At 46.7% G+C, this 26,986-nt stretch overlaps 1 protein-coding gene across 2 annotated transcripts in view; it reads left to right on the top strand.

The window, feature by feature from the left end:
- The window catches only part of PTPN5 (protein tyrosine phosphatase non-receptor type 5), a 214,417-nt gene extending 193,488 nt beyond the window's left edge, over window positions 1-20,929 (top strand). For both annotated transcript variants that reach the window (XM_063946358.1, XM_063946357.1), the window contains 2 exons: window positions 11,468-11,581; window positions 15,478-20,929. In XM_063946358.1, coding sequence (XP_063802428.1) covers window positions 11,468-11,581; window positions 15,478-15,571 — 208 coding nt within the window. In that variant the 3' untranslated portion in view covers window positions 15,572-20,929. The remainder of the gene's footprint in view (window positions 1-11,467; window positions 11,582-15,477) is intronic.
- The last annotated feature ends 6,057 nt before the right edge of the window (window positions 20,930-26,986 follow it).

The raw sequence follows: 26,986 nt of genomic DNA, 5'->3' as shown, positions 1-26,986 counted from the left end.
GACGGGAAGAGGCAGTGAGTGATGGGGAGAGAGTGACGGGGGAGGCAGTGAGTGATGGGGAGAGAGTTATGGGGAGAGGCAGTGAGTTACGGGGAGAGGCAGTGAGTGACGGGGAGAGAGTGACGGGGAGAGGCAATGAGTGATGGGGAGAGAGTGACGGGGAGAGGCAGTGAGTGACGGGGAGAGAGTGACGGGGAGAGGCAGTGAGTGACGGGGAGAGAGTGACAAGGAGAAGCAGTGAGTGACGGGGAGAGGCAGTGAGTTACGGGGAGTGTGATAGGGAGAGGCAGTGAGTGACGGGGAGAGTGTGACGGGGAGAGTCAGTGAGTGACAGGGAGAGTGTGACGGGGAGAGGCAGTGAGTGACGGGGAGAGGCAGTGAGTGACGGGGAGAGTGTGACGGGGAGAGGCAGTGAGTGATAGGGAGAGGCAGTGAGTGACAGGGAGAGGCAGTGATTGACAGGGAGAGTGTGACAGGGAGAGGCAGTGATTGACAGGGAGAGTATGACAGGGAGAGGCAGTGAGTGACAGGGAGAGTGTGACAAGGAAAGGCAGTAAATGACAGGGGGAGTGTGACGGGGAGAGGCAGCGAGTGACAGGGAGAGTGTGACGGGAAGCAGCAGTGATGCCAGGAAGAGGCAATAGGTGACACCAGGAAGACGGTGACAGGCAGTGGCTGACACCAGGTAGAGGGTAAAAGGTAGAGGGTGAGAGGGAAAGAGTTACAGGTAGAGGCAGTGGGTGATATATAGGTGGGCACTGTGTTGAATGGGAAGGGGGCAGTGAGATGGTTGTGGGAGTGGGGAACACTAGTCTAGAGAATGGGGGGACACTGTGACTGGTGAAATATATGGAACCGGCGCTTGAAATTAATATCGGATTAGTTTAAAAATATGATGGTGCTAGACGGTTATGAACATTTAAAAAGAATTTAATATTTAAAATGTAGTATTAAAAAGAATGATCAGAAATTCATAATATCATGATACATTGCATATCTGACTCCATAAATAGTCACCATACAGATTTAGGACTTTCTCCGGATTCCACCTGTATGTACTTAGAAGAGCTGGCTTAGCTCAATAGGATGCAGTCTCCAAATATTTCTAAGCACACAGTGAATCTCCCATAGATGGAGGCGCTCTAGGGGTGTCCTTTGATAGTACAGATGTCAGGTGCTTTCCGCTGGAGGGTTTAAATGTCCATAGATATCCAATAGGTGGTGAAGGAGTCTGCAATGTAAGTAACCCAAGCAAAGTCCTTATGGCTCAGGGCGTTTCACTGGGTTATTGTCCCCCAGCTTCCTCAGGAGCATATGAGAGTGGTGTTCCTGGACCTGCTTTAAATACCTATCAGGTAATGATATGATTGCATGCACCTGTATACCAGTGCATGTTATTTAGAAAAACCGTCTAGCAAAATCACATGAATCAATATAGGAGGCACAGTGTATATATTATCTATACATCGAGATTTACACAGATGATTACATCCTTTACGGGTGGTCTTCAGTATGCCGGCTGTCGGGATCCCGGCGCACAGTATACTGGCGCTGGAATCCCGACAGCCGGCATACTGACACTTATTCTCCCTCGTGGGGGTCCACGACCCCCCTGGAGGGAGAATAAAATAGCGTGGCAAGCGCAGCGAGCCCACAAGGGGCTCATTTGCGCTCGCCACATTGTCGGTATGCCAGCGGTCGGGCTCCCGGCGCCGGTATGCTGGTCGCCGGGAGCCCGACCGCCGGCATACCATACTACATCCAATTTTTACTTATTGCAGCCGGTCACATGATGCTGGAAACCAGTCAGAGTTTTTTTAAAAAGGAAATCTTCCAATTGGTTAGTATTGGTCATGTGACCGGTCCTGAGGCAAGATAGTAACCCTTTATGGTGTAGTTTTTTGTATTCATCCAACGTTTATTAATATAATATCCTTATATAGCTTCCTCCTTATATATATGTTGATTTATATTTACTGGTGACCATTCTCAGAACAGCATTTCATATTAAAATTATATATACATTCACGTGATATTGATCATGATTCGTCTGGTTGTTGCTGCCATGGTAACAGACGCCGGGAGCAGCGGACTCCGATCGCGGCCTGTTATGCAGCACACGAACCCGGAGTCCCGCAGCACCAGCCGCCATCGCCACGCAGCACCATGTCAAAACAGGGGGAAAAACTGAGCACTTCCTCTGTGTGTGATGTTCGCCAAAAGAGGTGCGCGCCGAGGGTTGGTTCTAAATCGGAGTGGGAGAAGGGACCTTCTGACGTCACTAGGAGAGGAGACACGTCACCAGGGGGAGGAGCTATGGCCGAACAGGGTACCCAAAAAGTACGCTCACCACCTGTTTACTAAAGGTAATAGTTGGTGGCGTGGATAGTAGAGGAACTTTCCCGCTGTCCTAGCTCCTCCCCCTTGAGTTGTGGCTCCTCCCCCTGACATAAAAGGTCCCTTAGGCCACTTGAATCTAGCATCAACCGTCACAATATGTATACAATATAGAGACACATTGATATCATCCAACAAAGCTACAAAGTGTATACATCTGATGCTCCTCTTAATTGTGAGGTGGTTGCCATGGAGATGTGACGCCGGGTGCCATTACACTTTCGGGTTTGTGCACTGTGACGCATTTCCTCCCAGGGTCTGATGGACCTCGGCGCGTGGTTGATGCTAGATTCAAGTGGCGTCACATCTCCATGGCAACCACCTCACAATTAAGAGGAGCATCAGATGTATACACTTTGTAGCTTTGTTGGATGATATCAATGTGTCTCTATATTGTATACATATTGTGACACATAAACAGAGTGACGTTATATAAAGAGAGGGAAGAAACAATTAAAAATAATAACCATGGGGGTCATTCCGAGTTGATCGCTCGTTGCCGATTTTCTCAACGGCGCGATTAAGGCTAAAATGCGCATGCGCATGGTACGCAGTGCGCATGTGCTAAGTATTTTAACACAAAACTTAGTAGATTTACTCACGTCCGAACGAAGAATTTTCATAGTTGTAGTGATCGGAGTGTGATTGACAGGAAGTGGGTGTTTCTGGGCGGAAACTGGCCGTTTTCTGGGAGTGTGCGGAAAAACGCAGGCGTGTCAGGATAAAACGCGTGAGAAACGGGGGAGTGGCTGGCCGAACGCAGGGCGTGTTTGTGACGTCAAACCAGGAACGAAACGACCTGAGCTGATCGCAATCTGTGAGTAAGTCTGGAGCTACTCAGAAACTGCTATTCGCAATTCTGCTAATCTTTCGTTCGCTATTCTGCTAAGCTAAGATTCACTCCCAGAGGGCGGCGGCCTAGCGTGTGCAATGCTGCTAAAAGCAGCTAGCGAGCGAACAACTCGGAATGACCCGCCATATACATAAGTGTATCTCATTTATCCACATATAGGGGATAATATGAAGAAGGAGTAATAATCATATCCCTAAGAAATATATATGGAGGGGGGAACATATTGTTATTTCGACAGTCTTAGACATAATTCATGAAACATTGTATATATTGTATTGTGTTATATTTATCCTCCCCTATCCGCTCCGGTTATATAACTTAGTGGGTGCTAAGTAGGCAGGTGGTACAGTGTACCAGCTGCCAGATTCTAAATGGACAGTACCGCCATACATGCACCTCCACTCACCTGTGTGATAGCTGCAGATGTACTCTGTGCCAGTCACCTGTGTGATAGCTGTTGATGTACTCTGTGCCAGTCACCTGTATGATAGCTGTGGATGTACTCTGTGCCAGTCACCTGTATGATAGCTGTGGATGTACTCTGTGCCAGTCACCTGTGTGATAGCTGTGGATGTACTCTGTGCCAGTCACCTGTGTGATAGCTGTTGATGTACTCTGTGCCAGTCACCTGTATGATAGCTGTGGATGTACTCTGTGCCAGTCACCTGTGTGATAGCTGTGGATATACTCTGTGCCAGTCACCTGTGTGATAGCTGCGGATATACTCTGTGCCAGTCACCTGTGTGATAGCTGTTGATGTACTCTGTGCCAGTCACCTGTATGATAGCTGTGGATGTACTCTGTGCCAGTCACCTGTGTGATAGCTGTGGATATACTCTGTGCCAGTCACCTGTGTGATAGCTGCGGATATACTCTGTGCCAGTCACCTGTGTGATAGCTGTGGATGTACTCTGTGCCAGTCACCTGTGTGATAGCTGTGGATATACTCTGTGCCAGTCACCTGTGTGATAGCTGTGGATGTACTCTGTGCCAGTCACCTGTGTGATAGCTGTGGATATACTCTGTGCCAGTCACCTGTGTGATAGCTGTGGATATACTCTGTGCCAGTCACCTGTGTGATACCTGTGGATGTACTCTGTGCCAGTCACCTGTGTGATAGCTGTGGATATACTCTGTGCCAGTCACCTGTGTGATAGCTGCGGATGTACTCTGTGCCAGTCACCTGTGTGATAGCTGTGGATATACTCTGTGCCAGTCACCTGTGTGATAGCTGCGGATATACGCTGTGCCAGTCACCTGTGTGATAGCTGTGGATATACTCTGTGCCAGTCACCTGTGTGATAGCTGTGGATATACTCTGTGCCAGTCACCTGTGTGATAGCTGTGGATATACTCTGTGCCAGTCACCTGTATGATAGCTGTGGATATACTCTGTGCCAGTCACCTGTGTGATAGCTGTGGATATACTCTGTGCCAGTCACCTGTGTGATAGCTGTGGATGTACTCTGTGCCAGTCACCTGTGTGATAGCTGTGGATGTACTCTGTGCCAGTCACCTGTGTGATAACTGCGGATATACTCTGTGCCAGTCGCCTGTGTGATACCTGTGGATGTACTCTGTGCCAGTCACCTGTGTGATAGCTGCGGATGTACTCTGTGCCAGTCACCTGTGTGATAGCTGTGGATGTACTCTGTGCCAGTCACCTGTGTGATACCTGTGGATATACTCTGTGCCAGTCACCTGTGTGATAACTGCGGATGTACTCTGTGCCAGTCGCCTGTGTGATAGCTGTGGATGTACTCTGTGCCAGTCACCTGTGTGATAGCTGTGGATATACTCTGTGCCAGTCACCTGTGTGATAGCTGTGGATGTACTCTGTGCCAGTCACCTGTGTTATAGCTGTGGATGTACTCTGTGCCAGTCACCTGTGTGATAGCTGTGGATATACTCTGTGCCAGTCACCTGTGTGATAGCTGCGGATGTACTCTGTGCCAGTCACCTGTGTGATAGCTGTGGATGTACTCTGTGCCAGTCACCTGTGTGATAGCTGTGGATATACTCTGTGCCAGTCACCTGTGTGATAGCTGTGGATGTACTCTGTGCCAGTCACCTGTGTTATAGCTGTGGATGTACTCTGTGCCAGTCACCTGTGTGATAGCTGTGGATATACTCTGTGCCAGTCACCTGTGTGATACCTGTGGATATACTCTGTGCCAGTCACCTGTGTGATAGCTGCGGATATGCTCTGTGCCAGTCACCTGTGTGATAGCTGTGGATGTACTCTGTGCCAGTCACCTGTGTGATAGCTGCGGATGTACTCTGTGCCAGTCACCTGTGTGATAGCTGTGGATATACTCTGTGCCAGTCACCTGTGTGATAGCTGTGGATGTACTCTGTGCCAGTCACCTGTGTGATAGCTGTGGATATACTCTGTGCCAGTCACCTGTGTGATACCTGTGGATGTACTCTGTGCCAGTCACCTGTGTGATAGCTGTGGATATACTCTGTGCCAGTCACCTGTGTGATAGCTGCGGATGTACTCTGTGCCAGTCACCTGTGTGATAGCTGTGGATATACTCTGTGCCAGTCACCTGTGTGATAGCTGCGGATATACGCTGTGCCAGTCACCTGTGTGATAGCTGTGGATATACTCTGTGCCAGTCACCTGTGTGATAGCTGTGGATATACTCTGTGCCAGTCACCTGTGTGATAGCTGTGGATATACTCTGTGCCAGTCACCTGTATGATAGCTGTGGATATACTCTGTGCCAGTCACCTGTGTGATAGCTGTGGATATACTCTGTGCCAGTCACCTGTGTGATAGCTGTGGATGTACTCTGTGCCAGTCACCTGTGTGATAGCTGTGGATGTACTCTGTGCCAGTCACCTGTGTGATAACTGCGGATATACTCTGTGCCAGTCGCCTGTGTGATACCTGTGGATGTACTCTGTGCCAGTCACCTGTGTGATAGCTGCGGATGTACTCTGTGCCAGTCACCTGTGTGATAGCTGTGGATGTACTCTGTGCCAGTCACCTGTGTGATACCTGTGGATATACTCTGTGCCAGTCACCTGTGTGATAACTGCGGATGTACTCTGTGCCAGTCGCCTGTGTGATAGCTGTGGATGTACTCTGTGCCAGTCACCTGTGTGATAGCTGTGGATATACTCTGTGCCAGTCACCTGTGTGATAGCTGTGGATGTACTCTGTGCCAGTCACCTGTGTTATAGCTGTGGATGTACTCTGTGCCAGTCACCTGTGTGATAGCTGTGGATATACTCTGTGCCAGTCACCTGTGTGATAGCTGCGGATGTACTCTGTGCCAGTCACCTGTGTGATAGCTGTGGATGTACTCTGTGCCAGTCACCTGTGTGATAGCTGTGGATATACTCTGTGCCAGTCACCTGTGTGATAGCTGTGGACGTACTCTGTGCCAGTCACCTGTGTTATAGCTGTGGATGTACTCTGTGCCAGTCACCTGTGTGATACCTGTGGATATACTCTGTGCCAGTCACCTGTGTGATAGCTGCGGATGTACTCTGTGCCAGTCACCTGTGTGATACCTGTGGATATACTCTGTGCCAGTCACCTGTGTGATAGCTGTGGATATACTCTGTGCCAGTCACCTGTGTGATACCTGTGGATATACTCTGTGCCAGTCACCTGTGTGATAGCTGTGGATGTACTCTGTGCCAGTCGCCTGTGTGATAGCTGCGGATATGCTCTGTGCCAGTCACCTGTGTGATAGCTGTGGATGTACTCTGTGCCAGTCACCTGTGTGATAGCTGTGGATGTACTCTGTGCCAGTCACCTGTGTGATAGCTGCGGATATGCTCTGTGCCAGTCACCTGTGTGATAGCTGTGGATATACTCTGTGCCAGTCGCCTGTGTGATAGCTGCGGATATGCTCTGTGCCAGTCACCTGTGTGATAGCTGTGGATGTACTCTGTGCCAGTCACCTGTGTGATAGCTGTGGATGTACTCTGTACCAGTCACCTGTGTGATAGCTGTGGATATACTCTGTGCCAGTCACCTGTGTGATAGCTGTGGATATACTCTGTGCCAGTCACCTGTGTGATACCTGTGGATGTACTCTGTACCAGTCACCTGTGTGATAGCTGTGGATATACTCTGTGCCAGTCACCTGTGTGATAGCTGTGGATATACTCTGTGCCAGTCGCCTGTGTGATAGCTGCGGATATGCTCTGTGCCAGTCACCTGTGTGATAGCTGCGGATGTACTCTGTGCCAGTCACCTGTGTGATAGCTGTGGATGTACTCTGTGCCAGTCACCTGTGTGATAGCTGTGGATATACTCTGTGCCAGTCGCCTGTGTGATAGCTGCGGATATGCTCTGTGCCAGTCACCTGTGTGATAGCTGTGGATGTACTCTGTGCCAGTCACCTGTGTGATAGCTGTGGATGTACTCTGTGCCAGTCACCTGTGTGATAGCTGTGGATATACTCTGTGCCAGTCACCTGTGTGATACCTGTGGATATACTCTGTGCCAGTCGCCTGTGTGATAGCTGCGGATATGCTCTGTGCCAGTCACCTGTGTGATAGCTGCGGATGTACTCTGTGCCAGTCACCTGTGTGATAGCTGCGGATGTACTCTGTGCCAGTCACCTGTGTAATAGCTGTGGATGTACTCTGTGCCAGTCACCTGTGTGATAGCTGTGGATGTACTCTGTGCCAGTCACCTGTGTGATAGCTGTGGATATACTCTGTGCCAGTCACCTGTGTGATAGCTGTGGATGTACTCTGTGCCAGTCACCTGTATGATAGCTGTGGATATACTCTGTGCCAGTCACCTGTGTGATAGCTGTGGATGTACTCTGTGCCAGTCACCTGTGTGATAGCTGTGGATATACTCTGTGCCAGTCACCTGTGTGACAGCTGCGGATGTAGTCTGTGCCAGTCACCTGTGTGATAGCTGTGGATGTACTCTGTGCCAGTCACCTGTGTGATAGCTGTGGATATACTCTGTGCCAGTCACCTGTGTGACAGCTGCGGATGTAGTCTGTGCCAGTCACCTGTGTGATAGCTGTGGATGTACTCTGTGCCAGTCACCTGTGTGATACCTGTGGATATACTCTGTGCCAGTCACCTGTGTGATAGCTGCGGATGTACTCTGTGCCAGTCACCTGTGTGATACCTGTGGATATACTCTGTGCCAGTCACCTGTGTGATAGCTGCGGATGTACTCTGTGCCAGTCACCTGTGTGATAGCTGTGGATATACTCTGTGCCAGTCACCTGTGTGACAGCTGCGGATGTAGTCTGTGCCAGTCACCTGTGTGATAGCTGCGGATATACTCTGTGCCAGTCACCTGTGTGATAGCTGCGGATGTACTCTGTGCCAGTCACCTGTGTGATAGCTGTGGATATACTCTGTGCCAGTCACCTGTGTGATACCTGTGGATATACTCTGTGCCAGTCACCTGTGTGATAGCTGTGGATGTACTCTGTGCCAGTCACCTGTGTGATAGCTGCGGATATACTCTGTGCCAGTCACCTGTGTGATAGCTGCGGATATACTCTGTGCCAGTCACCTGTGTGATAGCTGCGGATATGCTCTGTACCAGTCACCTGTGTGATAGCTGTGGATGTACTCTGTGCCAGTCACCTGTGTGATAGCTGTGGATATACTCTGTGCCAGTCACCTGTGTGATAGCTGTGGATGTACTCTGTGCCAGTCACCTGTGTGATAGCTGCGGATGTACTCTGTGCCAGTCACCTGTGTGATAGCTGCGGATGTACTCTGTGCCAGTCACCTGTGTGATAGCTGCGGATATACTCTGTGCCAGTCACCTGTGTGATAGCTGTGGATGTACTCTGTGCCAGTCACCTGTGTGATAGCTGTGGATATACTCTGTGCCAGTCACCTGTGTGATAGCTGTGGATGTACTCTGTGCCAGTCACCTGTGTGATAGCTGTGGATATACTCTGTGCCAGTCACCTGTGTGATAGCTGTGGATGTACTCTGTGCCAGTCACCTGTGTGATACCTGTGGATATACTCTGTGCCAGTCACCTGTGTGATAGCTGTGGATATACTCTGTGCCAGTCACCTGTGTGATAGCTGTGGATATACTCTGTGCCAGTCACCTGTGTGATAGCTGTGGATATACTCTGTGCCAGTCACCTGTGTGATAGCTGTGGATGTACTCTGTGCCAGTCACCTGTGTGATACCTGTGGATATACTCTGTGCCAGTCACCTGTGTGATAGCTGTGGATATACTCTGTGCCAGTCACCTGTGTGATAGCTGTTGATGTACTCTGTGCCAGTCACCTGTGTGATAGCTGTGGATGTACTCTGTGCCAGTCACCTGTGTGATAGCTGCGTATGTACTCTGTGCCAGTCACCTGTGTGATAGCTGCGGATGTACTCTGTGCCAGTCACCTGTGTGATAGCTGTGGATATACTCTGTGCCAGTCACCTGTGTGATAGCTGTGGATGTACTCTGTGCCAGTCACCTGTATGATAGCTGTGGATGTACTCTGTGCCAGTCACCTGTGTGATAGCTGTGGATATACTCTGTGCCAGTCACCTGTGTGATAGCTGTGGATGTACTCTGTGCCAGTCACCTGTATGATAGCTGTGGATGTACTCTGTGCCAGTCACCTGTGTGATAGCTGTGGATGTACTCTGTGCCAGTCACCTGTGTGATAGCTGTGGATATACTCTGTGCCAGTCACCTGTGTGATAGCTGTGGATGTACTCTGTGCCAGTCACCTGTGTGATAGCTGCGGATATACTCTGTGCCAGTCACCTGTGTGATAACTGCGGATGTACTCTGTGCCAGTCACCTGTGTGATAGCTGCGGATGTACTCTGTACCAGTCACCTGTGTGATAGCTGTGGATATACTCTGTGCCAGTCACCTGTGTGATAGCTGTGGATATACTCTGTGCCAGTCACCTGTGTGATAGCTGTGGATGTACTCCGTGCCAGTCACCTGTGTGATAGCTGTGGATGTACTCTGTGCCAGTCACCTGTGTGATAGCTGTGGATGTACTCTGTGCCAGTCACCTGTGTGATAGCTGTGGATGTACTCTGTGCCAGTCACCTGTATGATAGCTGTGGATGTACTCTGTGCCAGTCACCTGTGTGATAGCTGTGGATGTACTCTGTGCCAGTCACCTGTGTGATAGCTGTGGATGTACTCTGTGCCAGTCACCTGTGTGATAGCTGTGGATGTACTCTGTGCCAGTCACCTGTATGATAGCTGTGGATGTACTCTGTGCCAGTCACCTGTGTGATAGCTGCGGATGTACTCTGTGCCAGTCACCTGTGTGATACCTGTGGATATACTCTGTGCCAGTCACCTGTGTGATACCTGTGGATATACTCTGTGCCAGTCACCTGTGTGATAGTTGTGGATATACTCTGTGCCAGTCACCTGTGTGATAGCTGTGGATGTACTCTGTGCCAGTCACCTGTGTGATACCTGTGGATATACTCTGTGCCAGTCACCTGTGTGATAGTTGTGGATATACTCTGTGCCAGTCACCTGTGTGATAGCTGTGGATGTACTCTGTGCCAGTCACCTGTGTGATACCTGTGGATATACTCTGTGCCAGTCACCTGTGTGATAGTTGTGGATATACTCTGTGCCAGTCACCTGTGTGATAGCTGTTGATGTACTCTGTGCCAGTCACCTGTGTGATAGCTGTGGATGTACTCTGTGCCAGTCACCTGTGCGATAGCTGTGGATGTACTCTGTGCCAGTCACCTGTGTGATAGCTGTGGATGTACTCTGTGCCAGTCACCTGTGTGATAGCTGTGGATATACTCTGTGCCAGTCACCTGTGTGATAGCTGTGGATATACTCTGTGCCAGTCACCTGTGTGATAGCTGTGGATGTACTCTGTGCCAGTCACCTGTGTAATAGCTGTGGATGTACTCTGTGCCAGTCACCTGTGTGATAGCTGTGGATATACTCTGTGCCAGTCACCTGTGTGATAGCTGCGGATATACTCTGTGCCAGTCACCTGTGTGATAGCTGTGGATATACTCTGTGCCAGTCACCTGTGTGATAGCTGCGGATGTACTCTGTGCCAGTCACCTGTGTGATAGCTGTGGATGTACTCTGTGCCAGTCACCTGTGTGATAGCTGCGGATGTACTCTGTGCCAGTCACCTGTGTGATAGCTGTGGATGTACTCTGTGCCAGTCACCTGTGTGATAGCTGTGGATGTACTCTGTGCCAGTCACCTGTGGTAATACTGTACCTGTTGATATACTCTGCCTTGCAGTGCAGGAATTGGGAGAACCGGATGTTTCATCGCTACCACCATTCTGTGCAAGCAGCTGAAGAATGAGGGGGCTGCAGACATCCTGAGGACAACCTGCCAGCTGCGGCTAGACAGGTCGGACAATCACCCATTAATTCCTAAACACAAAATATATCTAATACAACTGGCGCTCCTGTTACTGCAGCCTATGGTCTGCTCAGGTGTTCCCAAACACTGACAAATGGTATAAACCATTCTGGTGCTGTTATATGTATACTCACTGCCTGATAATATACAGCTGATGCAGTGGCGTAACTAGAAATTTTTCTCCCCCAAGCCAAAACATTCTCTGTTGCCCTCCCCCATAATTGCCACTAGCAAAGAGATGAATCTGCGTGCGCCGAAGGCGCACTTCGCAAAAAAAGGGGTGGGCCTTGCATAAAGGGGCGTGGCATTGCAGGAAAAGACTACCTTATACCAGTTTAGCAACCTGCACGCCCAGACGTTGGCCACCACAGGAAAAAAAATAATCCTGATTCATGCCCCTTACATTATTTGTCATTTTTCCTCCTTAAAGTAATGCCCAGTATACATTATGCCACATACTGCAATGGCCCTTACACATTATGCCACACACAATAATGCCCATGACACAATATGCCACACACCATAATGCCCCCAACACATTATGCCACACACCGTAATGCCTGTGACACATGACGACAGGAATCGCAATGCCCGTTATACATTATGCTACACACTGCAATGCCCCTGATACATTATAGCACATACAATGTCTGTTACACATTATGACACACACCGCAACGACCCTGAGACATTATACCACATACCACAATGCCTGTGATATAGTATACAACACACAGTAATGCCTGACACATTATGACACATACTGCAATGCCCCTGATACATTATAGCACATACATTGCCTGTGACACATTATGCCACTTACCACAATGCCCGTGATATAGTATACCACAGACCGTAATGCCTGTGACACATACTGCAATGCCCCTGATACATTATAGCACATACATTGCCTGTGACACATTATGACACACACCGCAATGTCCGTGATGCATTATGCCACACACTGTAATGTCCGTGATACATTATGCCACATACCACAATGCCCGTGATATAGTATACCACACACCGTAATGCCTGTGACACATACCGCAATGCCCGTTATACCCTATGCCACACACCGCAATGCCCCTGATACATTATAGCACATACATTGCCTGTGACACATTATGACACACACCGCAATGTCCGTGATACATTATGTCACACACTGCAATGCCCCTGAGACATTATACCACATACCACAATGCCCGTGATATACAGTTGTGCTCATAAGTTTACATACCCTAGCAGAATTTGTGATTTTCTGGCCATTTGTCAGAGAATATGAATGATAACTCACAAACTTTTCTTTCACTCATGGTTAGTGGTTGGGTGAAGCCATTTATTGTCAAACAACTGTGTTTACTCTTTTTAAATCATAATGACAACGGAAACTACCCAAATGACCCTGATCAAAAGTTTACATACCCTGGAGATTTTAGCCTGATAACATGCACACAAGTTGACACAAACGGGTTTGAATGGCTACTAAAGGTAACCATCCTCACCTGTGATCTGTTTGCTTGTAATCAGTGTGTGTGTATAAAAGGTCAGTGAGTTTCTGGACTCCTGAAAGATCCTTGCATCTTTCATCAAGTGCTGCACTAACGTGTCTGGATTCTGAGTCATGGGAAAAGCAAAAGAATTGTCAAAGGATCTGTGGGAAAAGGTAATTGAACTGTATAAAACAGGAAAGGGATATAAAAAGATATCCAAGCAATTGAGAATACCAATCAGCAGTGTTCAAACTCTAATTAAGAAGTGGAAAATGAGGGATTCTGTGGAAACCAAATCACGGTCAGGTAGTGCCAAATATGCCCCTCCCAGTGCCAAATATGCTCCCCCGGTGCCAAATATGCTCCTCCAGTGCCAACTATGTCCCCCTGGTGCCAAATATGCCCCCCCCCCCAGTGCCAAATATGCTCCCCCAGTGCCAGGTACCCCCCTCCCCCACTGGCTCCCTTGCTGCTTCCCCGCTGCTGTGCATTTTGTAAAGGAGGACACAGAGGGCACAGCGCGCGCCTCTCCGGAGCCCCAGGAGGGACACACAGGAGAGGTGTGCTCTGTGCCCTCCGTGTCCTCCTTTCCATAACAGAATCAGTGGCGGCATCAGCTCCCCCGCAGCCCTGCAAGCCTCCGAGTGACCGCAGGGGCTGTGGGGCCCTAGTTACGCCACTGAGCTGATGGAATAATTCCATTGGGTGTCCCGATGTTTCCAAATCTGGTGGACAGTGCTGCAAAGTAAGAATGCTTTCAAAAATAGAAGTGTTAATAGTTTATTTTTATCAATTAACAAAAAATGCAAATTGAATGAATAGAAGAGAAATCTAAATCAAATCAATATTTGGTGTGACCGCCCTTTGCCTTCAAAACAGCATCAACTCCTCTAGGTACACTTGCACAGAGGCAGGGATTTTGTAGGATTATATTCAGGTGTATGATTAACCAATCATACCAAACAGGTGATAAGGATCATCATTTTCATATGTAGGTTGAAACACAGTCATTAACTGAAACAGAAACAGCTGTGTAGGCTTAAAACTGGGTGAGAAACAGCTACAAAGGTGAGGTTGTAGAAGACAGTTTCATGTAACAGGCCATACACCATGGCAAGACTGAGCAAAGCAACAAGACACAAGGCAGTTATCCTGAATCAGCAAGGTCTCTCCCAGGCAAAGATTTCAAAGCCGACTAGTATCGCCGTGGGCCAGGGCAGAACACAGTATTACTGTAGGCCAGCAGCAGAACATGGTATTGCTATGGGCCAGCGGCACAACACGGTATTGCTGTGGGCCAGCAGTAGAACATGTGGGCCAGGGGGCAGAACATAGTATTGCTGTGGACCAGTGGCAGAACATGGTATTGCTGTGGGCCAGGGGCAGAACATGGTATTGCTATGTGCCAGGGGCAGAATATGGTTTTGCTGTAGGCCAGCGGCAGAACATAGAATTGCTGTAGGCCAGGGGCAGAACATGGTATTGCTGTGGTCCAGCTGCAGAACATGGTATTGTTGTGGGCCAGCGGCAGGATATGGTATTTCTGTGGGCCAGGGGCAGAACATGGTATTGTTATGTGCCAGAAGCAGAATATGGTTTTGCTGTAGGCCAGGGGCAGAACATGGTATTGTTGTGGGCCAGCGGCAGAACATGGTATTGCTGTAGGCCAGCGGCAGAACATGGTATTGCTGTGGGCCAGGGGGCAGAACATGGTATTGCTGTGGACCAGTGGCAGAACATGGTATTGTTGTGGGCCAGGGGCAGAACATGGTATTGCTATGTGCCAGGGGCAGAATATGGTTTTGCTGTAGGCCAGCGGCAGAACATAGAATTGCTGTAGGCCAGGGGCAGAACATGGTATTGCTGTGGTCCAGCTGCAGAACATGGTATTGTTGTGGGCCAGCGGCAGGATATGGTATTTCTGTGGGCCAGTGGCAGAACATGGTATTGTTATGTGCCAGAAGCAGAATATGGTTTTGCTGTAGGCCAGGGGCAGAACATGGTATTGTTGTGGGGCAGCGGCAGAACATGGTATTGCTGTAGGCCAGCGGCAGAACATGGTATTGCTGTAGGCCAGCGGCAGAACATGGTATTGCTGTGGGCCAGCAGTAGAACATAGTACTGCTCAGGACCCTTTAGCACCCTATAGCAAATTATCGGTAACGGTATAGAGGTCCCAGCTTGCACTGTCAAGACACAGACTGTCTTACATATACTACACTTTGTTACTTTGTTGAGCAGATACTACTCATGTCTCCTGGAGTAAACCTGGTGGATGTGCTTCCCTTGCTGGCTCGTATTCCGGCGGTGTCCATCGTTAAAATTCAATTTGGAATTTTACAGCTATTTTATATAATTTTAAATATTGTTTTGTCTTTTCTTTTTCAGGGGCGGAATGATTCAGACTAGTGAGCAATACCAGTTTGTTCACCACGTGCTGAGCTTATTCGCGAAACAGAATCCCCACGCGGTGGAGGAATAATCGTTTGGTGGATTTTTTTGTTGGTCTGATTCAACTCGGACAAGATGCTCCGAAAACACTCATCTCTCCCAAAAACAACAACCAGAGACAACTGGTGACACATTGGGCTCCAACGGAGGCGTTTTCACGTTGGAGGTCAGGTCAAAGGGTATCTGCACCTGGTTCCAAAAGCATTTAGGACCTGACACATGCCTTTGATATTAACTCATGAAATGGGACGTTCTTCACCAAAAAACAAAAACAAAAAAAAAGTTTCTATTGTAAATATGACTCGTCACATCAGTTTGTAACAGGATTATATATAAAGAAAAAAAACTACATTTGTGTTTTTAAGTTTACTATTTTTCTGGGGTTACAAAAAAAAACAAAAAAAAAAGATACAAAATTGCTTAAGACTGCGGTGTTGAAATTTCCAATGTCATGCAGAATAATGTAACGTATTTACGCTGAAAAGTACTTTCTTGCCTTTTTCTGAACTGTTTTTACATTTTTATCTACCGAATACTGTGTTACATGATTCACCAACACTTCGAACCTCTGTATTGAAAAATCTCAATAGTTTCATATGGCATTACGCTTTATACCTCATCTTGTAAAGAAACATAACGTTGTGTTGGGGAAGACTTTATCGCTGCGAGTGCGGAGTAGGAGGGGTGGGTCGGGAGGGTGTGTGGGGGGGGTCATATGTTTATTAAACAAAAAAAGGCAGATTAAATATTTGAAGTTGTTTACAGAATATTTTTAATGAGCTTTAAAAAGAAAACCGCGGCAGCGGACTGAAGGAATCGTCTTAGAAGAGATGACGCTACAGTTCAAGTTCTTAATAGTGGCTGAAATGCGGAAGGGGAAATAAAAAGACGACTTGTAGTAAAACATTTACAGTGCTCTTTAGTAAATTACAATGAAAATATACTGTATATGGGTAGACGTCAAAATAGCAGAGATTGTAGGCTAGTGGCGCACACTGTTTATACAGCCTCAAATTGCAGCTTAATATAAATACCCCATTATATAAATGTCTGGTCATGGATTGTTCTGAAGATTATCAGCTACAGCGCCTATGATCCCCTTAGTTACCCACTAAGGGATGAGGGTCCCAGTGCAAAAATAATATACAAAAAAAAAAACAACACTGGAAAATTCAACCTACTACCAGCTGGAAAAAAAAAAAATCCCATAGAGGGTTATTTACTAACATTGCATATCTGTACCAATACCTCACCATCCAATCAGAGATCAGAATGTATCTGTTCAGCTCTACAATGAGATGTTTGGTTGTTATGGTTACAGAGCCAATTTGCTTCCTAAAAAAACAAAAAACAGAACCTCTCATTATAATTATAAACATACTTAAACCACTATAATGGTTATGTGACTGTTTGTCACCATGGTAACCGCGCAGGATTTAACATAAACATTCTGACAGTACGCCGGATTACCTGATCACTGGGGTGGGAGTTGGGGTGTGTCAAGAATTGGCCATCTATAGAAATCTTTACTATGTATGCATTGTCGCTATAAATGGATTATATATAGGGAATGGGGAGTGGTCCTGTGATGTATATACAGATTTTATATAAATAATGCATGCTAGCAAGTGTGTATATGTGCAGTGATCTCATGCCACAGGAAGGCTTTCTCAGGCGGCCCTACGTTGACTGCAATTTACTGTCCATTACACTTCTTGACGATGCCCATTATTGTGTCACCTTGTGGCACAAATATCTTCCTCCATAAATACTGTAGGCATAAGAAATAAATAACAAACATAAACAGAGTCTGTGTAATATACTAAAATCAGCCTATGTACACTAGAGGCAACCATTTTGTGGGCTGAACCAGGCTTCAAGAATGAGCCAATCAGTTCACTAGGAGCCAGTGACATCACCAGTGTGGCCATTTTGTGCAAGCAACACAATACTCAGTGCCCCAGGGATGTCTGGAGTTCCTAGTTAATGTGTAAGAATACAGGTTCACCTCACAAAATGGCTGCTCCACAGGCTGATTCTCATGGCCGCCGAACACAGATGGAGGCAGCGTTAATAAATGATAGCTGCTGCTTATCCTAAACAAATGTTCTCTAAGTTGTGTTCAGATTATTTTGCTCAATTATTTCATAACATCATTCCATTAGTCAGCGACTACTTTGTCCTCAGAGGTCGGAGGTGAATATTTTGTGGGGGGGTTTTTGTAGTTAAAACAAAAACTCTGCAAATTTCACCATTCAGATGTTCAGAGTTTATCTATTGCCTTTTATTATATGTTAAACTTTTGACATAAACAGATCTACACTGTAGAGCCGGTTGTAATGCCATCCAAGCTGGCCGGAGGTGCCGGTTGCCGGACGAACTCTGACTTTTTTTTAAAGCGGCTGTCATTTATTAGGCATGGTTTTGCTTTGTAACTGATTGGCGCTTTAAAAAAACGTCCGAGTCTCGGCCAGCAACACGCAACTCCGGCAAACTCAGATGGCATTACAACCGGCCCCTAATTACATTTTGAAGGGAAAAAAAAGTTATTGTGTATATTCTGCCTGCTATGCATCTCAGAAATGTAAACTTTAACATTTTATTATTATCATTATTAATATTATATTATTATTATTATTATTATTACTATTACTGCTACTACTATTCATGTATTATATAATTAATTTGATATTTTTGTTCAACTTAAATACTAGCAAATAATATATGGAAATTTAAAATAAATGAAGGAAACACACCGGCCCTTTTGCTGATTCCGGGGTGCGGCCCCCCCAAAGTTGCCCTGATATGGAATATCTCAGTTTGCGGCCTGGGCCTATATGAGCTAATTTGCTAATGTCAAAGAGAATGTCCTTATATAATAAGTAGAATATAACAGCTGTGTATAATGTCAGAGGTATAACCGCCGCAGCTGTCTGACAAGTCTGACCATATGTATTTCACTAACAGACTCCGCCCATATTTGGGAAAATTGGGATCCGGCAAAGTGTCACTTGATGCGACACAGAGATATTATGAGGATTGTCTCGTTGTTTTCTTATGTATTACTATAGAAATAATATTGAGGGGCTCTATTTTATATTTCCAAAAACATTTATTTTCTCCAAAAAAAAACATTTCATTCCATTACTTATTTTTCCATCATTTAAATTCCACATGATTCCAAACTAACACAAGCAATAGGGTCCAAGTTTCCTGATTTGGGACAAAACTAAATGCCCCATGTTTCATTTGAAAATGACGGACATCCTAAGGTGACATACTTTTTTCAGGGTAGGTACAGGGTGTGCACCACACAAAATAATATTTCAGTTATTTCCTATACTAATAATTAACAAATTCCCTTTTTAAATAATGCAATAATTACTGGCGCCTCATTACTGTTTAGTTTCATTTATTTATTTCTTTTCCCCTGACTGAAAGGTTCACATAAAGTTTTTTTTGCTTTGAAAGGATTTTCTAGGCTCCTCGTGGGTTGGACCCAGCATCCAAATTCCCCTCGTTAACCTATACCCTGAGCACCAGCATTTAGAACATTAATATTCAGCATAGATAATAATATATTATATTTATATATTTAGACTTAGAATTTTTTTTAACCTCACAAGCAATTACTAAATATTAGCAATGATTATATACTATGAATCTAGGATTTAATATACATAACTGCCAATGCCATAAAACATTATTAGTTTACATTGTAACCAAAATAAATATGATTAACAATAAAGAGAATAATATAGGACTGAATGGCTGTATTATGTAGTGAAGGGTGTTTCTAATTATACCCCAGGTATATGCATAATATTATACACATACTCATTTTCCCAGCATTTTGTGGCAATTATATTGTATATAAATTGCAGGTTGCAGCTACCTGCGGCATTCAGCTAATGTAATGGAGGACCAGGCGGATAATCTCCCCCGTAAACTCCGCTTCTCCTTGCTTGTGTGATGTTTCTGTAACAGAATAGCACATAATTACACCGCTTCACACACACAACACCCAGACACTGAGAGGGAAAACTTGTGAAAATCAGATGGAAATTGGAAAATTGTTGCATTCCGTCTGGTAATTGCAAAGCAGGAGAAGAGTGTTTCAATTCAAAACAATGCAAAAATAGACTTTAACATGTTGAGTGTTTATAGGGAGGTAGTAGTAATAAGCCTCCCCCCCCCCCCCTCCTCCCACCTTCACCACCACCATGGGACCAAGCTGACCCTATCCTCTCAAGCCCCACCCCAATCCACCGCAGCATTTCCCATTTTTGCTCAAGTTACACCAGCAAACCTGCAGGGCTCCTCCTCCACATTTCTGTCTTAGAAAATCAGGACTGCCTAGTGGATTTGGGACTGTTGGCAGGTGTAATATAGCCCTATTGTAATACTACTACACACAAAAATCTTATATTGTACAAGGTTGGGGGTAGTGCAAGATAAAATGTCGCTCTCAGCAATCCAAGAACTGGTATTTCTAATGATGCATGATGGCGCTTGCGGCCTGTGACGACCAACATCGCAGACGCGTCCGCAAACCCCTTAGAGGTGTGTGGGAAAATCTGCAATGTTGGTATACTATAAATCGGAGTGATGTGAGCAGCCACACATTGCTGGGAACTAAATTATCCCTTTATTATAGGGGCAGAGCACATATAATATACACACAGATGCATATAAAAAATAATTCATAGCAATTCTACCTTATATAAACAGAATGTAGCATTATAGCACCAATCATGGGGATTTATTATATATTTTTTGTTTAAATGGACTTTTGTGAATCGTTAAATAAATCCTCTTTCTAAAATCAAACTGGTTTATCCCAGAACCATTTACATCACCTGTAAATACCCCGGATGCTTTATTACAAGTACGCCATGTGCATTTGATTTCTAAAGGACTGTGTACTATATTCTTCCGTCATCATCTAAGGGGGGAGGGGGGGGGGAGGGGGTGTAATGGATGTAAGTTTGTGAAAGTGACAGTTTTCCACAATTTTGGCTGAAGATTTACAGCGGCAAAGGTAATACCAGATTGATTTTTGCCTTTTTTAAAAAGCCACCGCTTTAAATTTTGTAACAAAGTCGCAGAAAAATTGTCACTTTCTCCAACGTACGCCTTGTTGCCTCCCGCACCCTGCCAGATGTGTTTGTAAATAGCTGACCCTTTCTCCGCCAGCGAACCCACCGACATGCACCTCTAATGTTTTTCGATATTTAAAAAGAAGACAAAAAACAGCATAGCACGGGCATTTTTATGAATGTGACAGATATCTCACCTCCGAGGTGATCTCATTGTCATTTTTATTGCTGTATACAGATGTGGTTTTTGCATCAAATAAAGGCAGATTTGAGAAATCATTTACAGTGTATTAATTGGTCTCCTGATGGTATTTGTTTTGGGTTGTTGTTACGCTTTAATCATCAGCAGATGACTTTAATTTTCGTCTGAGCACAAGTTGTAGCTGACCAAATCTCTCTTGTGCGGCACAGATGGCGTAGTGGTTAGCGCTGCTACCTCAAAGCATGAAGGTCTTGGGTCCAATTCCAGTGTGTATGTGTGTTCATGTGATAGGGAATATAGAATGTAATCTCCACTGGGGCAGGGACTGACTGAATACTCTCTGTACAGCGCTGCGGAACACGTGTGCGCTATATACAGTAAATAACTGGTAATAAATAAATAATAGCTAAAGCATCATTTCCAAAAGTGAGAAAGGGATGCGGTCATGCAAGCCCACAAGGGGCTCTGTTGCGCTCGTGCCCCCCGCGGCATTCTGCTGCCGGGATCCCGCGGTTGGTATGCTGTCTGCCGGGATCCCGCCAGCAACGCGTGGCCAATGCGTGAGAAGGGTGGCAGCGTAATCAAGTTAGTTATGGGGGGGGGGGAGGTAGGTACGAAAAGGTCATTAGTAAATGATAGAACTTTAACAAAAACTTAGGTGAGGTCTAAAAAAATCCCACTGGGAAGTTGAGTAAAGGCCGGCTGCTGCACTTCTAACATTGCCAAGACATGCTGGAACTTGTAGTGCATAATAGCAGTGCCGTAGGTTGCCTTTGTCAGCTTTAGCGTTGTAGATAAACATCTGGCGAGCCATAAGGTTTTTTTTTAAAAGCCGGCAGGGCGTGCTGGGTCTTGTTGTTCAAAATGATGAGCCACAAGGTTATCTACTGCCAAATTAAATGGTTGATGTGCGGGTACTTTTCATAACAGACAGGAACCACATAATATTAATATGGGGGGGGTTCCATCTCCTGTATTTTGTTTAGCAGTGCTCCTCATAGTAGGCTTCAATTGCAAAGCAAAAGTTGTGTGAGTCACAGTGCAACAAACTATCAGGGGGCACCACGGGTCTCACTTTGCCAGACGTGTCTAGATTTCCGCCGCGGTGGAGTCACAGAGGAGCAGGAAGTGGGAACAGCCAGGGAGGTCACTGTTTTGTTCATATGTTTGTAAATCCAGTCATAAGGACACAGAGACATGTGAGTTCACTGCTGTGCTGTTTATTCCATCACCAACCCCAGACACACTGCACACTGGACCACACACTTCCCAGCATCCCCCCTGGTCCCAGGGACCATCACTGAAGATTCAGGCTTGCACATATTACTAAGGGAGTGTCTACAAATATTAAGCATTCTAATACACTAACATCACATCGTCTTTTCTTTAAAGATAAGCCCTGTACGCTTCAATGCAACAATTAACAACGTCATATTAAGAACATCATCTAACACGTTTCAATGAGTCTCTCAGGTCTGCGTATTTCCCTTTTGGGTTTTTCATACACAGTCTGTGTTTCATCGACCATGTTGGACCTTTCTAGAATCGTGGTTTGTTCACCATTATCAGGATCACCATACATGTCAGATGAAGTGTATTCTTCAGTCATGTTGTCTTCATTATGGTTAGGTTGAGATCTTAAATCCACCCGATTTCTTCTTACTTCCGTTCCACGCTCTGTACGTATAGTATAAGATCTTGGTGCTACTTGTGCTTGCACAGTACCTTTCTGCACCCAAATACCTTTCTCGTGATCTCTGAGACGGACTTGGTTACCTGATTTTAGATCAGATAAGCTTTTTGCTCGCCTGTCATGGAACAGTGTCTGTTTCGCCTGTTGACGTTCCTTACTCAGTCTGACCAACGCTGAGTTATGTGTATTAAGCAGTTCATCATGTATCGGGAGATTTGCTCTAATCCTCCTTCCCATCAGCATTTGTGCAGGAGAAAGTCCATTCTGTAAAGGTGTACTGCGGTAGATTAAAAGACTTTTGTAGAAATCTTCTTTACCTTCTTGAGCTTTTTTCATGAGACTCTTTACAGTTTTTACTGAACTTTCCACCAACCCATTTGAGCGTGTATAGTGGGGACTTGACGTAGTATGGACAAATTACCACTCATCAGCAAATTGTCTAAATTCAGCACTGGAAAACTGTGGACCATTGTCAGTGAACACTTCCCTAGGAACACCATGCCTTGCAAAGATTGACTTCATGCAATTGATTACGGCTTTACTAGTAGTTGTATGTAGTGTCTTCACCTCAGGGTAGTTAGAGTAATAATCAGTCACAACAATGTACGTTTTCCCATTACAATCAAACAAATCTGTGCCAACTTTCTGGTACGGCCTCTCTGGCACTGCGTGAGGACTCAGTGGCTCGACTTGTTGTTTCGGTCTATACGTAAGACATAATTCACATGTAGCTGTAGTCTGTGCTATGTCTTGGTTCATACTTGGCCAATACATAACTTCACGCGCTCTCCGCTTACATTTCTCTGACGTCCTAGTGGATGCTGGGACTCCGTCAGGACCATGGGGATTAGCGGCTCCGCAGGAGACAGGGCACAAAAATAAAAGCTTTAGGACTAGGTGGTGTGCACTGGCTCCTCCCCCTATGACCCTCCTCCAAGCCTCAGTTAGGTTTTTGTGCCCGTCCGAGCAGGGTGCAATCTAAGGGGCTCTCCTAAAGAGCTGCTTAGAAAAAGTTATTAGGTTTTTTATTTTCAGTGAGTCCTGCTGGCAACAGGCTCACTGCAACGAGGGACTTAGGGGAGAAGAAGTGAACTCACCTGCGTGCAGGATGGATTGGCTTCTTAGGCTACTGGACACCATTAGCTCCAGAGGGATCGAACACAGGCCCAGCCATGGAGTCCGGTCCCGGAGCCGCGCCGCCGACCCCCTTGCAGATGCCGAAAAGTGAAGAGGTCCAGAAACCGGCGGCAGAAGACTTTTCAGTCTTCATGAGGTAGCGCACAGCACTGCAGCTGTGCGCCATTGTTGTCAGCACACTTCACACCAGCGGTCACTGAGGGTGCAGGGCGCTGGGGGGGGGCGCCCTGGGCAGCAATGATAATACCTTGTTCTGGCTAAAAATACATCACATATAGCCCCTGGGGCTATATGGATGTATTTAACCCCTGCCAGGTCTCACAAACACCGGGAGAAGAGCCCGCCGAAATAGGGGGCGGGGCCTATCTCCTCAGCACACAGCGCCATTTTCCTGCACAGCTCCGCTGCGAGGAAGGCTCCCAGGACTCTCCCCTGCACTGCACTACAGAAACAGGGTAAAAAAACAGAGAGGGGGGGCACTTTTTTGGCGATATTGTTATATTAAGCTGCTATAAAGGAAACAACACTTCTGTAGGGTTGTTCCTATATATTTATAGCGCTTGGGTGTGTGCTGGCAAACTCTCCCTCTGTCTCCCCAAAGGGCTAGTGGGGTCCTGTCTTCGATAAGAGCATTCCCTGTGTGTCTGCTGTGTGTCGGTACGTGTGTGTCGACATGTATGAGGACGATGTTGGTGTGGAGGCGGAGCAATTGCCGGTAATGGTGATGTCACCCCCTAGGGAGTCGACACCGGAATGGATGGCTTTGTTTATGGAATTACGTGATAATGTCAGCACGTTACAAAAATCAGTTGACGACATGAGACGGCCGGCAAACCAGTTAGTACCTGTCCAGGCGTCTCAGACACCGTCAGGGGCTGTAAAACGCCCTTTACCTCAGTCGGTCGACACAGACCCAGACACGGACACCGAATCTAGTGTCGACGGTGAAGAAACAAACGTATTTTCCAGTAGGGCCACACGTTATATGATCACGGCAATGAAGGAGGCTTTGCATATCTCTGATACTGCAAGTACCACAAAAAGGGGTATTATGTGGGGTCTGAAAAAACTACCTGTAGTTTTTCCTGAATCAGAGGAATTGAATGAAGTGTGTGATGAAGCGTGGGTTAACCCCAAGAGAAAACTGCTAATTTCAAAGAAGTTATTGGCATTATATCCTTTCCCGCCAGAGGTTAGGGCGCGCTGGGAAACACCCCCTAGGGTGGATAAGGCACTCACACGCTTATCAAAACAAGTGGCGTTACCGTCTCCTGAAACGGCCGCCCTCAAGGATCCAGCTGATAGGAGGCTGGAAACTACCCTGAAAAGTATATACACTCATACTGGTGTTATACTGCGACCAGCCATCGCCTCTGCATGGATGTGCAGTGCTGGGGTGGTTTGGTCGGATTCCCTGACTGAAAATATTGATACCCTGGATAGGGACAGTATTTTATTGACTATAGAGCAATTAAAGGATGCTTTTCTTTATATGCGAGATGCTCAGAGGGATATTTGCACTCTGGCATCGAGAGTAAGTGCGATGTCCATATCTGCCAGAAGAAGTTTATGGACGCGACAGTGGTCAGGTGATGCGGATTCCAAACGGCATATGGAAGTATTGCCGTATAAAGGGGAGGAATTATTTGGGGTCGGTCTATCGGATTTGGTGGCCACGGCAACAGCCGGGAAATCCACCTTTTTACCTCAGGTCCCCTCCCAACAGAAAAAGACACCGTCTTTTCAGCCGCAGTCCTTTCGTTCCTATAAGAACAAGCGGGCAAAAGGACAGTCATATCTGCCCCGAGGCAAAGAAAAGGGTAAGAGAGTGCACCAAGCAGCTCCCTCCCAGGAGCAGAAGCCCTCCCCGGCTTCTGCAAAGCCCTCAGCATGACGTTGGGGCTTTACAAGCGGACTCAGGGGCGGTGGGGGGTCGACTCAAGAATTTCAGCGCACAGTGGGCTCACTCACAGGTGGACCCCTGGATCCTGCAGGTAGTATCTCAGGGTTACAGGTTGGAATTCGAGAAGTCTCCCCCTCGCCGGTTCCTAAAGTCTGCTCTGCCAACGTCTCCCTCAGACAGGGCGACGGTATTGGAAGCCATTCACAAGCTGTATTCTCAGCAGGTGATAGTCAAGGTACCCCTCCTACAACAGGGAAAGGGGTATTATTCCACACTATTTGTGGTACCGAAGCCGGACGGCTCGGTAAGACCTATTCTAAATCTGAAATCTTTGAACCTGTACATACAAAAATTCAAGTTCAAGATGGAGTCACTCAGAGCAGTGATAGCGAATCTGGAAGAAGGGGACTTTATGGTGTCCCTGGACATCAAGGATGCTTACCTGCATGTCCCAATTTGCCCTTCACATCAAGGGTACCTCAGGTTCGTGGTGCAAAACTGTCATTATCAGTTTCAGACGCTGCCGTTTGGATTGTCCACGGCACCTCGGGTCTTTACCAAGGTAATGGCCGAAATGATGTTTCTTCTGCGAAGAAAAGGCGTATTAATTATCCCTTATTTAGACGATCTCCTGATAAGGGCAAGGTCCAGAGAACAGCTGGGGGACGTAGTAGCACTAACCCAAGTAGTGCTGCAACAGCACGGGTGGATTCTGAAATTTCCAAAATCTCAATTGACCCCGACGACACGTCTGCTGTTCCTGGGAATGATTCTGGACACGGTTCAGAAAAAGGTGTTTCTTCCGGAGGAGAAAGCCAGGGAGTTATCCGAACTTGTCAGGAACCTCCTAAAACCAGGAAAAGTGTCTGTGCATCAATGCACAAGAGTCCTGGGAAAAATGGTGGCTTCTTACGAAGCGATTCCATTCGGCAGATTCCACGCACGAACTTTTCAGTGGGATCTGCTGGACAAATGGTCCGGATCGCATCTGCAGATGCATCAGCGGATAACTTTGTCTCCACGGACAAGGGTGTCTCTTCTGTGGTGGTTGCAGAGTGCTCATCTGTTAGAGGGCCGCAGATTCGGCATACAGGACTGGGTCCTGGTGACCACGGATGCCAGTCTGAGAGGCTGGGGAGCGGTCACACAGGGAAGAAACTTCCAGGGAGTGTGGTCAAGCCTGGAGATGTCTCTTCACATAAATATACTGGAGCTAAGAGCGATTTACAATGCTCTAAGCCTGGCAAAACCCCTGCTTCAGGGTCAGCCGGTGTTGATCCAGTCGGACAACATCACGGCAGTCGCCCACGTAAACAGACAGGGCGGCACAAGAAGCAGGAGGGCAATGGCAGAAGCTGCAAGGATTCTTCGCTGGGCGGAAGATCATGTGATAGCACTGTCAGCAGTGTTCA

The sequence above is a fragment of the Pseudophryne corroboree genome, chromosome 11, assembly GCF_028390025.1.
Source record: "Pseudophryne corroboree isolate aPseCor3 chromosome 11, aPseCor3.hap2, whole genome shotgun sequence".
Classification (NCBI taxonomy): domain Eukaryota; kingdom Metazoa; phylum Chordata; class Amphibia; order Anura; family Myobatrachidae; genus Pseudophryne; species Pseudophryne corroboree.
Note: the sequence above shows the minus strand (reverse complement) of the source record. Positions and strands in the feature narration are given on the sequence as shown.